Source organism: Trematomus bernacchii, unplaced genomic scaffold, assembly GCF_902827165.1.
Source record: "Trematomus bernacchii unplaced genomic scaffold, fTreBer1.1, whole genome shotgun sequence".
In the NCBI taxonomy this organism is placed as follows: domain Eukaryota; kingdom Metazoa; phylum Chordata; class Actinopteri; order Perciformes; family Nototheniidae; genus Trematomus; species Trematomus bernacchii.
Genome location: NW_022987720.1, coordinates 11,038,282 through 11,055,385, shown reverse-complemented (window position 1 = coordinate 11,055,385; position 17,104 = coordinate 11,038,282). Strand labels below are relative to the sequence as shown.

The 17,104-nt window shown below is 37.3% G+C and overlaps 1 protein-coding gene across 1 annotated transcript; it reads left to right on the top strand.

The window, feature by feature from the left end:
- The first annotated feature begins 1,201 nt into the window (after nt 1-1,201).
- unkl (unk like zinc finger) lies at nt 1,202-17,085 on the top strand. Its single transcript, XM_034144270.1, is given in 17 exon segments — nt 1,202-1,313; nt 1,969-2,178; nt 4,168-4,344; nt 5,182-5,315; nt 5,419-5,465; nt 5,467-5,555; nt 5,644-5,761; nt 6,291-6,375; nt 6,856-6,998; nt 7,353-7,541; nt 8,157-8,207; nt 8,531-8,708; nt 8,804-8,893; nt 9,004-9,240; nt 9,961-10,148; nt 11,391-11,648; nt 11,816-17,085. Coding segments are annotated over 17 exon segments (2,415 nt in total). The 5' UTR covers nt 1,202-1,248; the 3' UTR covers nt 11,972-17,085.
- The last annotated feature ends 19 nt before the right edge of the window (nt 17,086-17,104 follow it).

The window sequence follows — 17,104 nt, the reverse complement described above, 5'->3', positions numbered from 1 at the left end:
AAGATAGAAAACATCTTCCGAAAAATTTAACAATTCATAGCAGAGCTTTTGTATCGCATACAAATGATATTGTAGAATTGTATCTAATGAGCTGGCATCTAATTGTGCACACCAAAACAAACCAAATGTAATATAATTCTACTTAAAGTGATTAGACAAAATGTTTCCTGCCTAAGAACGTTACTGGACATCCAACTGTAAGCTGAGTGGGGGTGGGGCATGTCAAAGTAATTACAACAGGACAGTCCAGGGTTTATGCATAATTATAAGGCTGTGCACCCGGAGGACCTCAGCAGCTGAATAATGGATCAAACGTATAATTGCATTTGTAAATTAAAATCCCTTGCAGGAAAAAAGATCTGAATAGAATAATTAGCTTCCCAGATACAGAGGGGAAGAAATAGGATTGGTTTTTAAAGGCTTCGGGCAGAACCCATCAAATAGCTTATTGCCAATATTTTGTAAAAGCAACCACATTCTTAAAACAGACATTTGGAAACTTTTATTTGGAGGCAGCTGATTGAAGTATCTACTGTGCATTGTCTGCCAAACCTGCATTTCCGTTTAAAAAAACACTCCTATTACATACTTTCCAAAAATAGATCACCTAAAAATACTTAAAGACTTGTATTATAAACACATGCATTATTAAATAATGTGAAATGATTTTACTCTTTAAAAATCTGTTATATTTAAACTAAGCATAATCACTGACATAAAAACAAATGAAACACACAAAGAAAAGAGAAATCTAATCACAGTGTAATGAGCTACATAGAGAAGCATCTAAAAGAGAAAACCTGAAAAGATTTTACATCCCCCCCCCCACGGACACCTTCACCTTAAATAGAGCTGTGACTTTCACAAGTGATGAGTTTTCTAAAGTATGCTATAAAAAGACAATCATTTGAGGAAGAGGAAATGACAGATTAAGCCTGATAACCTCAAGACCGGACAAACATGTATTGGAGTTTACAGTCTAACAGTTTATGTTCAAGTAATTCAAGTGTTTGAAATAAATGGGGGTATTATTATATTCCTTAATTGTACTATAATTAAATATAACAGTCCATTCAGGCAGAATGTGTATTGATAGAGATAAAGTAATCAGCTCCAACAAGCCAGAGGACATAAACACGGTGTTGTTTTCAGCGCCCCCTGCTGCTCTGATGCAGTGTGTGCGGACGTGCATGCATGGACGCGATCAACAGATCCGAGCGCATGCGCAATTCATTGTTTTGACTGAAAATGCCGTCGGTTTCGAAAACGGCGGCCAATGCGTCTCCTCAAACCGAGAAACCTACCCACTATACGTGAGTAAAGCTACTGCAAATAAACAACAACATGGCTCGTTGAAGAAAATGTTTTTTGCACGTGCACATATGCGCGTTTGCATTTCTCGCATTCCTCAACTCTTATGTGTGCGTTGAAAACATGGTGCTTTTCCAGGCTTTGTGACTACCTAACGTCACATAGCAAACAGCGACTGCACGCTAACGACACCAGCCCTAATGTAGGATACACGGACGTCTTAAATCGCTTAAGTGTCAAGCCATGCGTTAACGGAATCGTTTATAACTGTTTTACCGAGTTGGGGAACTGTTTTTAATAATCTTTTGAATGTTAAACCGTCAACTTGGTCTGCTAAATGATTAGCCAGGAACTCGCTAACCAGTCTGCTTGTAAATAGCTCGGCCTTATTTTGAGTTCCCCCTTGCTACGCACATTTATAGACGTACGCTCATGGACATTCAACAAGCGTTACGTCCAAACACTAACGTAGTTTACTCTCTGAATAGCAAGCTTACGTTAGTGACCCAAAAATATACAGTAGGCTACAACACTAGCTGCATACCACGACACAACACTGTCTTTAAACTTTTTCCTCGCTTTTGACTTATTTCATAATGAGTGTTCATTTCAGAACGCGGTTCCTGAGACTGTTTATTTTGCTTTTCCTTGTTTCAGATACTTGAAGGAGTTCAGGACAGAGCAGTGCCCGTTGTTCCTTCAGCACAAGTGTACGCAGCACAGACCCTTTACGTGTTTTCACTGGCATTTTCTCAACCAGCGGAGAAGAAGACCTATCAGAAGAAGAGACGGAACTTTTAACTACAGCCCTGACGTGTACTGCACCAAATACGACGAGACCACAGGCATCTGCCCGGATGGAGATGAGTAAGTTTCAGTCTTTTCATGAAAGCTTCAGTGCGTTGTGATGCAGCTGTTGACTGATGTTTTGCTGCCATGTTTGGGATGAGAACCTCTGTAGCTTTAGGGAAAAATATGTTATCAAACTGATGCCACTAAAACATTCAAAGCACAGGAAATGTCATAAAGTATAAAAACGTTCAGGTGTCCCTTAAATAGGTTTGGGTCGTGATGTGTCTTAATTGGGAAGAACTGTGTGGATGGATATATATATTGTTTACTTATTTGTTTTATATAGTGAGTTTGACAGTCTTTGAAAAAAACGTAAGGAAACTTTATGACTTTTTGTTGTGTTATTGTATAAAGATCAAGGGAAATGTGTTATTAATTTAATAGGGATGCACAAGACGAAGCCATTAGGTCTGCAAATAATAATCTTATTATCATTACTGGTTAATCTGCTTACTATTTTCCCTATCAATAGTTTTGTCTATGAAATAGTAGCAACATATGTTCTCTCCAGTTTAGTCATAGTCCAAAGTGATATCTTTAAATGACAACTATATTCAGTTTACAATTATTTAAAACAAAGAAACGGAAAATTTCCATATTTGAGAAGCTGCTTTTTCTTTAAATTCTGATGTTTTTAATTAAAATAACTGGTAAATAAATTATCAAAACATTTATGTTTTTGATTTTCTTCTTGCTATAAAAACAGATGATAAAGTGTACTACGTTCTGCCCTTTTGCTGCTCTCATTATACGCCCTAAATACTGCAGATTGCTTGAAAGTAGCGCCTACAGACAGAATGTAGTGTACACTATATTCAAGTGTAACAGTTAGTCTTTCCTGACATGTTAATAGCACAGGTTGACATTGCAATGACAATTTACAAAAAAAATACTTTAAACTCTACTTTGCAGTTCTACAATGAAGCTAACTGTTCTGCAGAGATGTTTGCAGGGGACTAGGAGCATGTGTTTGTGAATTTGGATTGAAAATTATAGATTAAAACATGTTAATTATATCAGCTTGCTGTGTCTTTAGTAACACTGCAGCATAAACAAGCTCTGTGTGTTTTAATGGCATATGTGCAGATCAGCTCCAGCCAAGAGAGGACTGTATCAGTTATAATCATAGAGTGCTCTAAAGATAAGATATACAAATGGGTGTATTATTTACTAAAGTGAGGAGTGCTAGATATGCTGTTTAGCCATATTTGGTTGTTGCTTTGTGATCAGTATCACAATATCAGTATCAGTATTTTTTCTTCTAATCGCAGCATGTGATTTGATGCACGAAAATGTTCTCCCCTACAATAAGACACCAATTTAGTTTCCTTTTTTCTTATGTGTGACCACATAGTCTCCTTTGTTCTGCACATGGCATCATTTGCATCAGAGTGACAGGCAATCAATTCACTATAAAAGAGGTCAAGCATTATTATAAGTATAATAAATATGAACGCAACTGAAACAATATATGGTATCTCTCCTAAGGAGGCTGCAGTTCTCTCTGTGTGACCAGGAATTACAAATAGCACAGCATATAATTGAGCCCAACATAAAAAACAAAAAGAACTATGATTATTGGACTAATGGAAAATGAACGTCTGCCATCCTTACAGTTCCTCCTCTGCCAATGGCAGCTATTTTTGTATAACCTTTTGTGTTGCCATAGCAACTGTTGCTATTCAAGAAAGGAAAAAAAATTGTTTATTCAAGAGGCTTATTGGCCATACATTTCTTGAGGCGTTGCTAGTGTGTCAGCCCTGCAAATGCAGTAGAATCTGTTTAAAAATGTGTGCAGCCATAAGAGAACCCTATTTATAATTACAATTCAATATAATAATAACAACTCTATTTTGATTGGACTGTGCAGTGCTTAGCTATTGTGTTTTCACATGAAAGATGCTATATGTACTAGAAGAATCTAGTACTTTTAGGAGCATTGTTAAGTGTTTTATTCTTTTTCATCCGCTGAAATATTAAAATGTTGTTTCCTTGCTTCCTTAGCTGTCCTTATTTGCACCGGACCACGGGCGACACAGAGCGAAAGTACCATCTACGCTATTACAAGACCGGCACTTGCATCCATGAGACAGACGCTCGAGGGCATTGTGTGAAGAATGGCCTCCACTGTGCTTTCGCTCACGGGCCACATGATCTCCGACCTCCAGTCTATGATATCAGGTGACATATAAAGCAAATAGTGGCCTCTCTATTTCCTGCCAAACTTTGAACTCACAAAGGAACAGACAAATCAGCCAACTTGGATGTAATGCCAACAGAATGTCCGTAGTATAAAGGTTTAATGGATTTAACACTGTTTGAAGGGCTTGGTTCAGTGAACATAAAAAAGACAATTAGCTGCATTCAGCTCTGTGCTGCTGAAAGAGTCTGAGTGAGGTTATCTGATACCAAAACAAATGCTGGTACATCTGCCTGTAACTTATTATATTGAAGATAAACTTTAGTGTACCACAGAGGTGGCACACAAACACAACATTTCACAAAGAAAAGACATGCATTCAAAGCTGCCAAACTAAGCAAACATAAAAAAAAAACAAACACTCAACAGTAGTAATAAAACCTTTTCTCCTTAAAAACCGTTAATAAAAACAATTATCATCCTGTGCCCATCCCTTATTGACCCACCCCCGTTTTTTTTATACTGGATGGTTATGGAAGAGATTAAGGGCCACATGTAAATATCTTTTTGATCTGACCAACATTTTGAGAATCACAATTTTGACTCCAAAAAACATTCACTTTTGTTCAGATCTCCTAAAAAGGTCTCATGTGGCCCTAATCCTCTGATGATGACCCAGTATAAAGTGTCTCAATGTATTTTAAGAATTAGTTTCAGCAATTATCACTTGTATAAATGTACAGTGTTATGATAAACATTAAGAGAGGCCAGTGATTCAGTCATTTAGCATAATACTATATTTAATTATTTTTAAACGACAACCTTGTATACTTTTCAAAGCATTAGGGATGGAACTAACCTTGGTTTTATGTGCACAGAGAGATTCAAGCACAAGAAGCCCTTCAGAACGGACAGCTGGGATCTGGGGAAGGTATTCCTGACCTGCAGCCAGGAGTGTTAGCCAGCCAAGCTATGATTGAGAAAACTCTGACAGAAGACCCCCGCTGGCAAGGTGAGTTACCCCCCCGCTCATGATAACCAGCTCATGCAACAGGTAACACACTTCCTGCAAAATACAAATAAAATGACATCAATTCTTTTTGCCGTTTTTGCAGATACCAACTTTGTTTTAGCCAACTATAAAACAGATCAGTGTACAAAGCCCCCCCCGACTATGCAGGCAGGGCTACGCTTGCCCCCACTACCACAACAGTAGAGATCGAAGACGAAATCCAAGAAAGTTCAAATATAGGTAAGTTATGATGACAGAGTTTTAGAATAAGAAACAGGGTGTTGAGTTGTATGATTGTAACGTGTTAAATGTTCTCACTGTGATGCAGGTCGACTCCCTGCCCTAATGTGAAACATGGGGATGAATGGGGCGAGCCCTCAAAGTGTGACAGTGCAGACAGCTGCCAGTACTGCCACTCTCGCACAGAACAGCAGTTCCACCCAGAGGTGAGGGATACTTCTTAAAATAACATACATCAATTCAAAGGGTTTATATGCACATACGCTACAGTGTAGAAACGGCAATTCAATTCTTCTGACTCCTCCAACGATGCAACATATATAATAAAATAAGAAGAAGTCTATATACATGTAAATAGAATATGATTTATACAAGAAAAGAATAGGAAGTCAAATATTGTACAATAAGACTAAATAAAATACGGTTTATTGCGGTGATAACTATTTAGATAAATAAGTAGATTGCAAGATGATCATAGCTTTCCTTTTACAATAATACATTTGTATTACAATACTCAAGCCTTAAAATGGACTAGTTACCACAACAACCATAATTAAATAATGTGTAGTGTGAGAAATGTGTTCTTGACTGTGTAATCCTGCAGTTTTAAGATATTGTATTTATGAGGTTTTATTGTTTTGATAGTATCGTTGTGACTGACTAGTTTTTCCAAGACCAAAATCTGAACTTTGTAACTCATTGTCTTTTTGATTTGTCTGTTTTTCTTCCTCTCAGATCTACAAATCAACCAAATGCAATGATATGCGACAAACCGGATACTGTCCCAGAGGACCGTTTTGTGCGTTTGCACACGTAGAAAGTAAGTCAAAGTGTATCTAAATACTGTCACAGTACTCTTGAAAACAAATGAGTTAATATATATATACACACCTGTCAGATAATTGTCTTGGTTTCCCCAAATGTTCAAATATGCACAGTTAACATTTTAAACAAATAGGTAAAGGTTAATAGGTATTGTAAAAGACTCTTTCTTAGTTAGTTGAAAGAGAGAATAAGTAAGGAAATAGTCTTTATTGGGGCCTTTTATGTTCAGTTAAATTTTCAAGCTGTAATATTTTCTTTTTGTATTTTAGCATTATCCTCAATACAAGGCTAAAAAAAGTCAACTTCAATATCAGTTAAAAAGAAAAGCAAATCAAATCGTTATTGCGATATTCGGCTACGTTAGCATTTTTCATTTGTCATGCAGCCTTAGCAACAAGCAATGTTGTGGGAATGTGGCTGTTACATCTCGTTGTTTATGCTATTTTCATTGAATCATTAATTGTACTCCCGTCAGGAATCCCCTCCACAGAGGAGACCATGAGCTCCCTGCTGACAGTGATGCAGTCCAGCTCTCAGTCCCAGCTCAGCTCTCAGTACTCGGAGTGTCCCGTCAGCGAGTGGAACAGCGGGGGCAGCGCAACCAGCAGCAACGGACAAGTAGGAAGTGTATGTTTTCCCGTTGCTATGTCACGACTTCAAAAGGGAATTCTACAGAATAAACACATACATGGTGTTGTATTTCAAGAGAACACTAATCCCTAAATAACAATTCATCCATTTAGCTGTTGATATGTTGTTTACCATGCTCTCATCTTTCTGCTGGCATGCATACATTGATTTGTCATTATTATTTTCCGTTACGTCATTGCTTTTGATTGTAAGACCATCATTCTAAGCTATTCATTGTTACATTCTCACTCTAAAATAGATCCATTTAGAATATTGGTTTTATTTATTTATCCATACTTTGATCATCCTTTCATTAAGACCATGTGCACTTCTCTTTCTCAGGTTTCATGTTCTAATAGCTCGACTGTAACTCCAAGCTCAGGAAGCGACAGTTTGTTATCCCCAGTGGGATCCATCAGCAGGCCCAAACCCTTTACTAATAGTAGTTTATGTTCAGAGTCCACCACATCCAGTGTCTCATCTCTGACGTCTAACTATCCCAAAGCTCCGGGCTTTGAACGAGAGGACCAGGTATACAGACTCTTCAGCTTTAGGAAGACTCTAACACACAGACACAACTCAGGGCTTTAATGCATCACTGCCATTCCTCTTTTAATTCATTTAGTCATTTATCATTCATGTCATTTTGAATTGTATCACTTTGAGACATTTCATTTACAGGTATTAGATCATCTAATGTGTCGGTTGTTCTTTATAAAAAAAAAATGCAATGTATCTTGTCACTTGAGAGCATTGAGTACCTTATACATGGGTGACTTGACAAAAACACATTGTTGAGCCTTGTTGCGTGTTTTTTGTAATCAATGTCACATTTAGTCAACATCTGAGAACTTCAAGCTTGCAATCAGGCTGGAAAAACCATCTGTCATTTGTAACACTACACTCTGAAGTGCCCTTAGGTTGATTTCACTTGTCTCTGCTTCACTGTTATTATAAAAGAATGTGGCCCACGTCGAGGCACACTGTAATCAAAAGCAATATGTTTGAATATAGCAAGAATCATTGCAAATCCAAAGTTTGTGATGTTGTGATTTATTGCAGTTCCAGCTTGCCTTTATTTGATATTATTTATTTTAGCATTTTGTCACTAAAAATGTTCTGTTTTGTGTTATTTATCACTTTTAGATTAAGAACAAGGGGCAGGTGGATCAGAAAATGATGGACCAAGAAAAACAGGTTTGGATTTTCTTTTTTGACAGTGATGAAATTAAATATAACATCATTATTTATTTAAAATACTATTAAAAGCTCCTAGTCATTTTTAATTGTGCTACATTTTGATGTGACAAGGATCCCTTTGACATGGAAACATCACACAATGAAAGTTGCTGGGAGATTTTAAAAGGGCCAAAAATGCTTTTGTTTTTTTATATAGGTTTTTGTGCATGTAAATGAAGTTTCTCTCCCACACCTGGGCCTCTGGTTTCAGACAGAGATGTGCAACTTCTCTATTTAATCAACAATAGAAATGAAACATGCCATCTGTGCCTCCCTTTCAGACACAACATACTGTATTCTCTGCTGTGAACCCTTTGGCAACAAGCTTCACCTCCAGCATAACGTCCAGCTTGGCCTCCAGCATCGGCTCAAATAGTTCTTCACCCACCACCTTATCAACCATGAATGCAAAAGCCACTCCTTTCTATCCGGGGAGCAACACTGTGGAGTCAGTCATAGGTATGTGTTTGTTAAGTCCTCTGTGAAGCCACTGAGCTGCGTACTGCCACATTTTTGTTCAAAATGTCAGCCAGATGTTTTCCGTTTCCCCTTAGGATCCGCTCTGGACCTGAACTTCTGTGACATAAATGTTGCATCTCTGGATAAGGAGCTGGAGGAGCAGGACAACAGTATGGGATTTGCAAGTAAGGACACGCAGTTTGTTAAAGTACATTCAGCTGTCCAACACAAGTGGTCTCATGATATGCCTGTAAATTATAAAAATGTAACAGCAGTGTTTCGGTTGTCCCCACAGGACAGAGGATGCTGGGTGGCTCCGCTCCTGTGAACATTCCCGGCTCTCTGGGCCGATCTTCCTCCTTTAACTCGTCCTCCTCGCTCTCCACCTCCCCGCTCAGCTCCCTGTCTCAGTCTCTGTCGCAGTCCCTGCTCGCTGCCTCCATATCGCAGCAGAATCACCCTTCCAACATGTTAGCCAAGCTGGAGCACGGCCTGCTGGGAACTCCCACCTCCTCTTCCCAGAATTCTTTAGGTGAGCCGATAGCATCAGGCATTTTGCTCCGCGTGAGCTGGGAAGCATTCGACTTCAGATTTTAATCTCAGTCTTATATGGCAATGGAAATAGTTGAACTCTTACACAGTGAGAACAAAAGTAATATCCAAATCATGTGCAATATAACGTTTTCAATACTATTTACAAAACTCTTTTTATCATGCAAAATATTACTTTTTATTCTAGTTTTCTTATTATATTAATTATACCTTACTATGAAATACTATTTTGCACTTGTGTTGGCATAACACTTTATAAATGTTTTTTTTTTTACTGTTTTATTCTCATGTTATTAACTTTTCTAGTTTACTTCACTACATTTTTTCTTTCTCTTATTGCTAAAATTTTTTGCAGTGGTGTCGGTATTAATTCTTTATAATTATCAATCTATTTATTATGTTATTGTTTTGAGCAATCTCTCATCTGAATTTACTTTGAGGTTATTACAGTTCTTATTTTATTATCTTTCTGCAATATTTAACCTCTTTTTTTTGTTCAATAATATTCATATTTTAGCGTAATTAAGTATGGAGCATTCTTTTCAACCTTCCAGAAGTTACGCTGAGAAATATGGCTTTTAGAGTTACTGGAAAGATGCCGTTTCTCTGAACCAAATCACTACCAATTAGACATTGGTCAAAATGATTGTAAACAACGATCCACTGCTTGTTCTTATGACTTTTAACACTTCTCCCCTAGGCTTGAACGGCGGGGCCAGCAGCATTTGGGACTTTGTGAGTGGCAGCTTCTCTCCGAGCCCCTCTCCAGTCTTCAGCAGCCTGACGTCCAGCGCCAGCAGTGCAGATCTGGCTCGGCTCTTTAGGGACCTGGACGAGGCCAAGAGGAAGATCAAACAGTGGGAGGAGGCCTGGCACCAGGTCAAACAAGTCAGTGATGTAAACTAACTCATTTAAAGGTCACCTATTATGCAAAATCCACTTTTGTACATAAACATGTGTCCCCTCTGTGTAAAGAGATTCTGAAAGTTTCAGGAAAGTTTCAGGAAAAAAGATTCGCTCACTTTCTGTCCTGATCCATTTATATAAAAACCTGTCTGAAAATGAGCTGATCAGATTTTGGACACTTTATGATGTCATAACGGTTTTTTGGCTTGTGTAACCATTAGCCAATAACCAACCAAGGCCGTACAAATGATTGAAGAAGATTTGTTTTTAAATGTTGAAGTTAAAAGCATCAATCTGGTGCACTTTGAGAGCAACATTAGGAGATCTATGGATACATCTCTCAACACCATATGAAACAGAACTGGAAGCAGATTTTCTTTTTCTTTATGGATATTTTACAAATCACTCCCCTTTCAAACTGTATTCTTGTTTATTAATAACAACTTTCTTTTACTGTCATATAGTATTTTATACCTGTTTACTTTATTCTCTTATTTTTGTATAACTATAATGATCATATAAAGATGTCCCTTTACCTCACTGGTTGGAGAAAAAGCTTCTTATATTCGTTAGCATAGCTAGCTAACCAGATGCTAATAACAACAAAGTTATTGACTGTATGATCAGTATGACAGATGATCAGATCGCCACTGGGCTTTCAACTAAAGACACAGCCACGCAAAAACTGCGGCATGTGTACGGCTCCTTATGGGTACTGACATTTGTGAAGTGCCGGAGCGGCGTTCTGGTGCTCTCCGTCAGAACTACACCCCTGTCAGACGAGACATATACCACGTGATGACACGTTAGGCTCGTGTTGTGTTCAAGTACCCTGACCTAACCCAGGAAAAACAGGCACTCGCTTGTTTAATTCTTTTGCGGTCTAAATTTCTTTAATTTTTTTCTTTTTTGCGTGTGTTTGAAAATTACCTCGAGGGCCGTACCAAATGGTCTCGCGGTCCGTATACGGCCCGGGGGCCGGAGGTTCCCCACCCCTGATCTAAAGTAAAAGACAGAGAATCAGCACTTTTGAAACAGGGCTGAAACAGAGGGGATTATGGGATGTTACAATGATCTGTTTGCTATTTGGAGCAAAACACTTCAAAGACATGTTTTGTATATATCTGAGACCCATAATATATTGATGAAAAACAGCATAATAGGGGACCTTTAAAACACCTCTTAGCTTATGGATTTGTATGTAATGGCAACTCTTTGTTCCAGGCCTGTGAAGCTTGCCAGAAAGACGCTCTGGAGGCAAAGGAGCAAGCGAAGACGGCCGAGGCGGAGCGGCAGCTGGCCGAACAGAAGTGGGAGGAGACGCAGCGCAAGCTCAAAGAGCTCCAAGGGGACTTTGACGCGCTCTGTCGCACCCCGGGGACGCCGCTGCTACGTAGCTATGGAGAGCTGGACGAGCTCCCCTTGTCAAAGCTCCACTCGCTCCAGAGTCAGCTGCGTAATGACCTAGACCTTATAGACGGGGTAAGACAGAATAGATCACACATAGAATTTCACTTTTAGCATCTAGTTTTTAACGGGTTTATCAGGCTTATCACTCAGAGCTACGTTTTGCCATGCTAATTTGAACAATCTGCATGAAGTGTTTCCCTAAGTTGCGGCTGATATCCATTCTCTTCTTTCCCCCACAGGTAATATATCAGCTTCAGTCAAAGAAATGTATAGTTTGCCAAAAGCATGATCGTTGCATTGTCCTGCAGCCTTGCCAACATTATGTACTATGTGAGAACTGTGTGCTTAGTAAAACAGAATGTCCCTACTGTAGAACAAAAATACTGAAGTGGTGATGTACAACTAGTCGAGGTACTATTTAAATATAAGCCCTTTGAAAAACTGCTAATAGATATGACCATTTTTCTAAATAGCAATGTCTGTTTCATACAGTGATCGAATACATTTAGAATACAATGATGTTTGACTGACAAACAAATAGTATTATCAGATTGTGTACAGGGGATTAAATCATTCATAGTTTTTGCTCATTTTATGTGCACATGACCTTGTTCAGCCAGATGGTTTTCTGTGTGAAAATCCATGCAATCAAATTAGAATATTAAATTACATCGCAATGCAATTTCTCAGATCTTTAATCATGACACTCAAAGACATTCATCTTGTGTCCAGATTTGTTGACATACACAATATGCAGGAATACTTTCCCCAAACAAAATACAAATATGCAAACCTGACAGAAAATGCATAATTACAGATAACAAAAAAAAAATGCTAATGAGACCACTAAACTTGCTTAAAATCTGTATTCTTTAAGACATGAATGAGTATGAGTTGTATTTCTATCCTCGTGTTTGACTGTTTATTCATTGGAAATACTTCACTGCACTTTGAATTATTGTGGATAAATCTCTGATCTAATCCACCCAGAGCAACGTTTCAGAAATACTGTGGAAATGTAACAAATATACTTCAAACCTGTTGACTTAAGACGCATCATATTCTTGTTTTGGAAGAAATAAATACTATAAAACGTACTCACTGTAACTGTATAATCATATATATAGTGAGAAGTTAAAACAAATATGTACTTCTCATACTGTAAGGTCATTTCTCAATCTTTCTGGTGGTGAGAATAGTTTGATCAAAAGGACTCCCACACAACAGTAAATACAGATACAGCCATTGATGATAGGGTACCACAGTAGCCAGGGCCACAGGTATTTCAGGTTTTAAAATGCAAAGGGATCCCTGTGTGGATGTTTCCAACGTACTGCCAGGGACAGCGTGCTGATGTTAAACATAAAATGGGCAAAACTCAAAGCAGTTTTTTTCTTTACCTAAAGAGGAATACATATACTGAATCCATCAAGAGCTCACAGAAGCAAATCAAAGACATCAAAGAACCTATATCAGACACGTTTTGGGGGGGAAACCCATTAACACAGCATGGAGATACCAAAAGTGACGTGTGGAAAACGTGTCAAATATAGGTCAAATGTATAGGCTGTTAGCAATGAATACATACATACACAATAAACACATCATATTTGTATTATTGCATTTAACACTAAGGGGAGTTACTGATGGAACATCCAGCAGTGCTGTGTCTGTAAATCTGTTCCTCTTTAAGTGAAGCCACATTTTGATTAACATTCTTTTTTAAATCCTCCCAGTCAAGCATCCATTATTTTGACCAACTCAAGAAGTTTGATTTCTTCTAAAAGCACTTTGTTACCTGGGACTTTCTTAAAGGGTATATAGAATTGAGCTTTAAGCTGCTTTGTAGGTATCCTTTTTTGTTGATTTCTAATTGTGTGTTTTCTATATAAGCTAATGTCTGAAGCTTCTGTGTGTACTGTGAAACATCATTTAGATATTTCCTATTGTTAAATCATGGCATGGTTCAACGTCTTATTAAGATTTCATAGAAAAGTACTTAATAGTTTCTACTTTCATAGTTAGATTTATAAAACAATTCAATCAAGTAAGTGCAAATGTAACATGCATTTAAGGCATAACCAGCAGCTGTAATATCAGTAAGGCACATGCTACGTGTTAAGGCTGTTTTTCAATCAGTTACTTTTGTTTTGTAGAGATGTCTATAGGCTAGCCTGTTTAGAGAAACATGTATTGTATTTGCTAAAAGCCTGAGATGGTGATTTTTGTAGGAATCTAGCCTCTTGACCTAGAACATATCGGCCTCTAACTCTAAAGTGCCTTCAGTGAAAAAGGTTATGTGTAGAATTGTCACAAGTATTCAAAGCTTGTGCAGTTTAACTTTGCAGAAGCATCAACATGCGTATGACTATATACGTGTAGATATACATTTATGCCAGTGTATTTGGCCCAATCCCATTAAGTATTTCTGCGCTAGATAATAGAAACAATGTCGTCGTCCCCTCCCCCCCCCACACACACACACACTCTCATTCCTCGGCGTGGTGCTCTTTCGGTGCAGCTGCAGTCCTTGAAATTAGGTTTTTCAAATTCAACGCTTGGGAGTATGCAAACAGGACAGATGTATTTGTATAGCAACATATTAAAAAATGATTTGTTTTAATTGTAATGATTTTGCCGTGAATTGAGAGTTCTGTGGGTGAAGTGTAAGTTGGGTAGGTTCCTCTGTTTGAAATGACCTTCTACTGTGTTAAAGAAAAGATTATTCTTGCGTATTATTCAATATATAAAATCATGGTACACTTTTTGCTACTTCTTAATATGGGAAAAGGAATTGTTTACATTCACATAAATGACAATTAAGCAAATCAAAAAGAGAGTATTTTAGCATTTAATGATGACGTTAAATTGCATAAATAGCAGGCTGATCATTTCTAGATTATTATGCGATATGTTAACCAGCTACAAAGAAAAGAGGGAAAAACATTTCTGTGTCACTGCCAGGATATTTGTATTGACCTATTTTGAGTGTAGTAAAGGCTTAATAACTTCTGCGAGCTTCGCTGCTACTGGAAAAGGTATTCATGTAGTTTCTTGTTATTACATTTAGATGTTTGAATGTCGTGGTCCACAGCTCCGATTTTTAGAAACTATGATATCATCTGTCTAACTTGACTTGTTAATGATTTGTAAATCCATTCAGTACTTTTGTATATCACTAAGAATGATGTCACAGAGCCGTACTGCCATAGATTGTCCCTTTTTAGGTTATTTTTGTCAGAGTTCTTTCCCCCCACGGTGCAGGGTCTGTTTTGCTTTAGCTGTGAAGCCAACTAAATTAATGATGTAGTGTGCGGAAAATTAACCAAAGTGATGTTCTAGTAGCTGTCCAAATACGTTTTCAAAAGGGGAAATTACCCTTGGAATAAAACAATTTCTAAGATCTGCCTGTAGTCATGAAGGCCATCCAGATAAAACAAAATAAAATGGCTGTTTTTGGATGGCTTTTTGCTCTTAATACGTGATTCAGTAAGACTTCCTGGTAGAGAGTAACCAACAGGAATATGCCAATGGCTTTTGCTTACAACATCAATGGACTCGAGCTCATTTTCTGCAGTTTTACCAAAGACCTAAACTGTTGTTCTTTGTTTTTGTACTACATTTCATTTTTTTAATTATTTCAGTAAGGAGACCTAAATTGATTTTTTTTTTTTTTTTAAAGTAATCACCTAGTACCTTAAATAGATAATGTTCATCAAAAGTGCATGGGTCCTTCTAAAATGTGTATTTGTATATTTGATTTTTGTGCTAGGTATACATTAATGGCAGGTTTGTGCAATACTGGCTAGCACAAGCCGCCTCAAGTGAGGATTCAGTGTCAGTTTAATGTCGTCTACAGTGAAGGAATGTCACCGTGATGACATGTGTGCTTCTGAAGTGGCCATATAAACGGTTTGTCGTTTTAGCTTAACGAATAATCTCAATCACTTTGGAAATGGATGGTTATGCATTAAATGCTGTTATGGTAGGCCTACAGTGAACGGTGCTTCTTCTCTCTGACTCTTTGTTTTCTATCTCTTTGAAGCTGTTGGTCCAAATGAGTTTTTGTACAATGACGGGACAGGTGATGATTGTGACAAACGTTAATGGCAGATACAGACATATAATTCAAACTTGAGTTCTTGTTATGATAATTGTTTGTCTCTCTTGTGGTCTACTCGCCCCAATTCAAGTTTTGTAACATGAAAGAAACATTCACTTGATAAGCACAGCTCGCATTTCTTTAGATTTGTTCAATTTATCTAACGGACCAATTACTTTCAAGTATATCTGTGCCTTTAATAATCGCATTATATTGATTGGTATCAAGAGAAGATGAGACACATTTGCTCTCAAATTGCTTAATTAGATTCAAAATTCCAGTGCCTTACGATATTTAGACCATTCTGTGAACGCTAAATGATCCTCTAGGATTCAGGCCACATGAGCTGAATGAAACACTGCTGTAATTGAAAAATATTCGTCTATCTCAGTCTGTATTTGCCATACGATAAAATTAAATAAAACGCAGCAATACTTGCTGAACTACCATTCAATTCATTTTGATCTCGGAGTCATTTGGCACCAAAAAGTCAATTTGTTTGTTAGAAAAGCACCAACGGGGAAGACTCTTGTAAATGAACTGTAATAGATGTATCATTATGCTCTGCATTGGAATAGTTTAATCTAATTTGCATTATTGTTAGTTGTTGTGATGTCTTTTTGTTTTTTTAATATAATGAAAGATGGAGCCTGAAGATTTATGCAATCTTATACATGCAAATGATGGAGCTGTTCAAATTAAGCAAAATGCTAGAACGACACGTGTTGTCAAACGTAAAGAATCTGAATGTGGAACCAGCTGTTCCATACACTTTAGAAAATGTCATGTTATTTTAACATCGAAGCCCTGAAATATTGAATGTATTGTTCTAAATGAGATATTCAATGATAGGTCACTGGATATTATGGAGCGCAGGTCATTCATTATGATGTAGCATCTAGTTGTGAACCGCTATTCAATAAAATGTATTAGAACTCAAACAAATAAAGGTTTTCAAGTTTCTATTTGTCAGCATAACGAGGAAGGATAAGGAAAGAAATGTCTTTTTCTCAGTGATTTCATAAAGAATTTGTTACATCTGAGGAAACTGCATTTCTTGGATTATTTACTGAACAACAGTGGGTTTAGATCTTATTTATAGAATAATCAATATGTCCCTTATTTTGTGAGCAGCTGTATGGATATGTAGGAAATTCTCTACTGATAATCTTAGAAATGATTCTCTTGGTATATTGATATGTTTTGTGTTGTGAACACAGAAATAGGTGCAAGTCTTAGTAAACTAGATTGTTCTTTTCTACATTGAGGATTGTGTACAGCATATTTGCTGTAGTGTATCACTAGTTTGTTAACACTTGTTGAATTGTTACACTACAGTTATGCAATGGTTTACAGAGTTATCACAATTATTTTTATCATCTTGAAAATTAAAATAATTTTTCATCTGAAATGTGTGAATACTTTT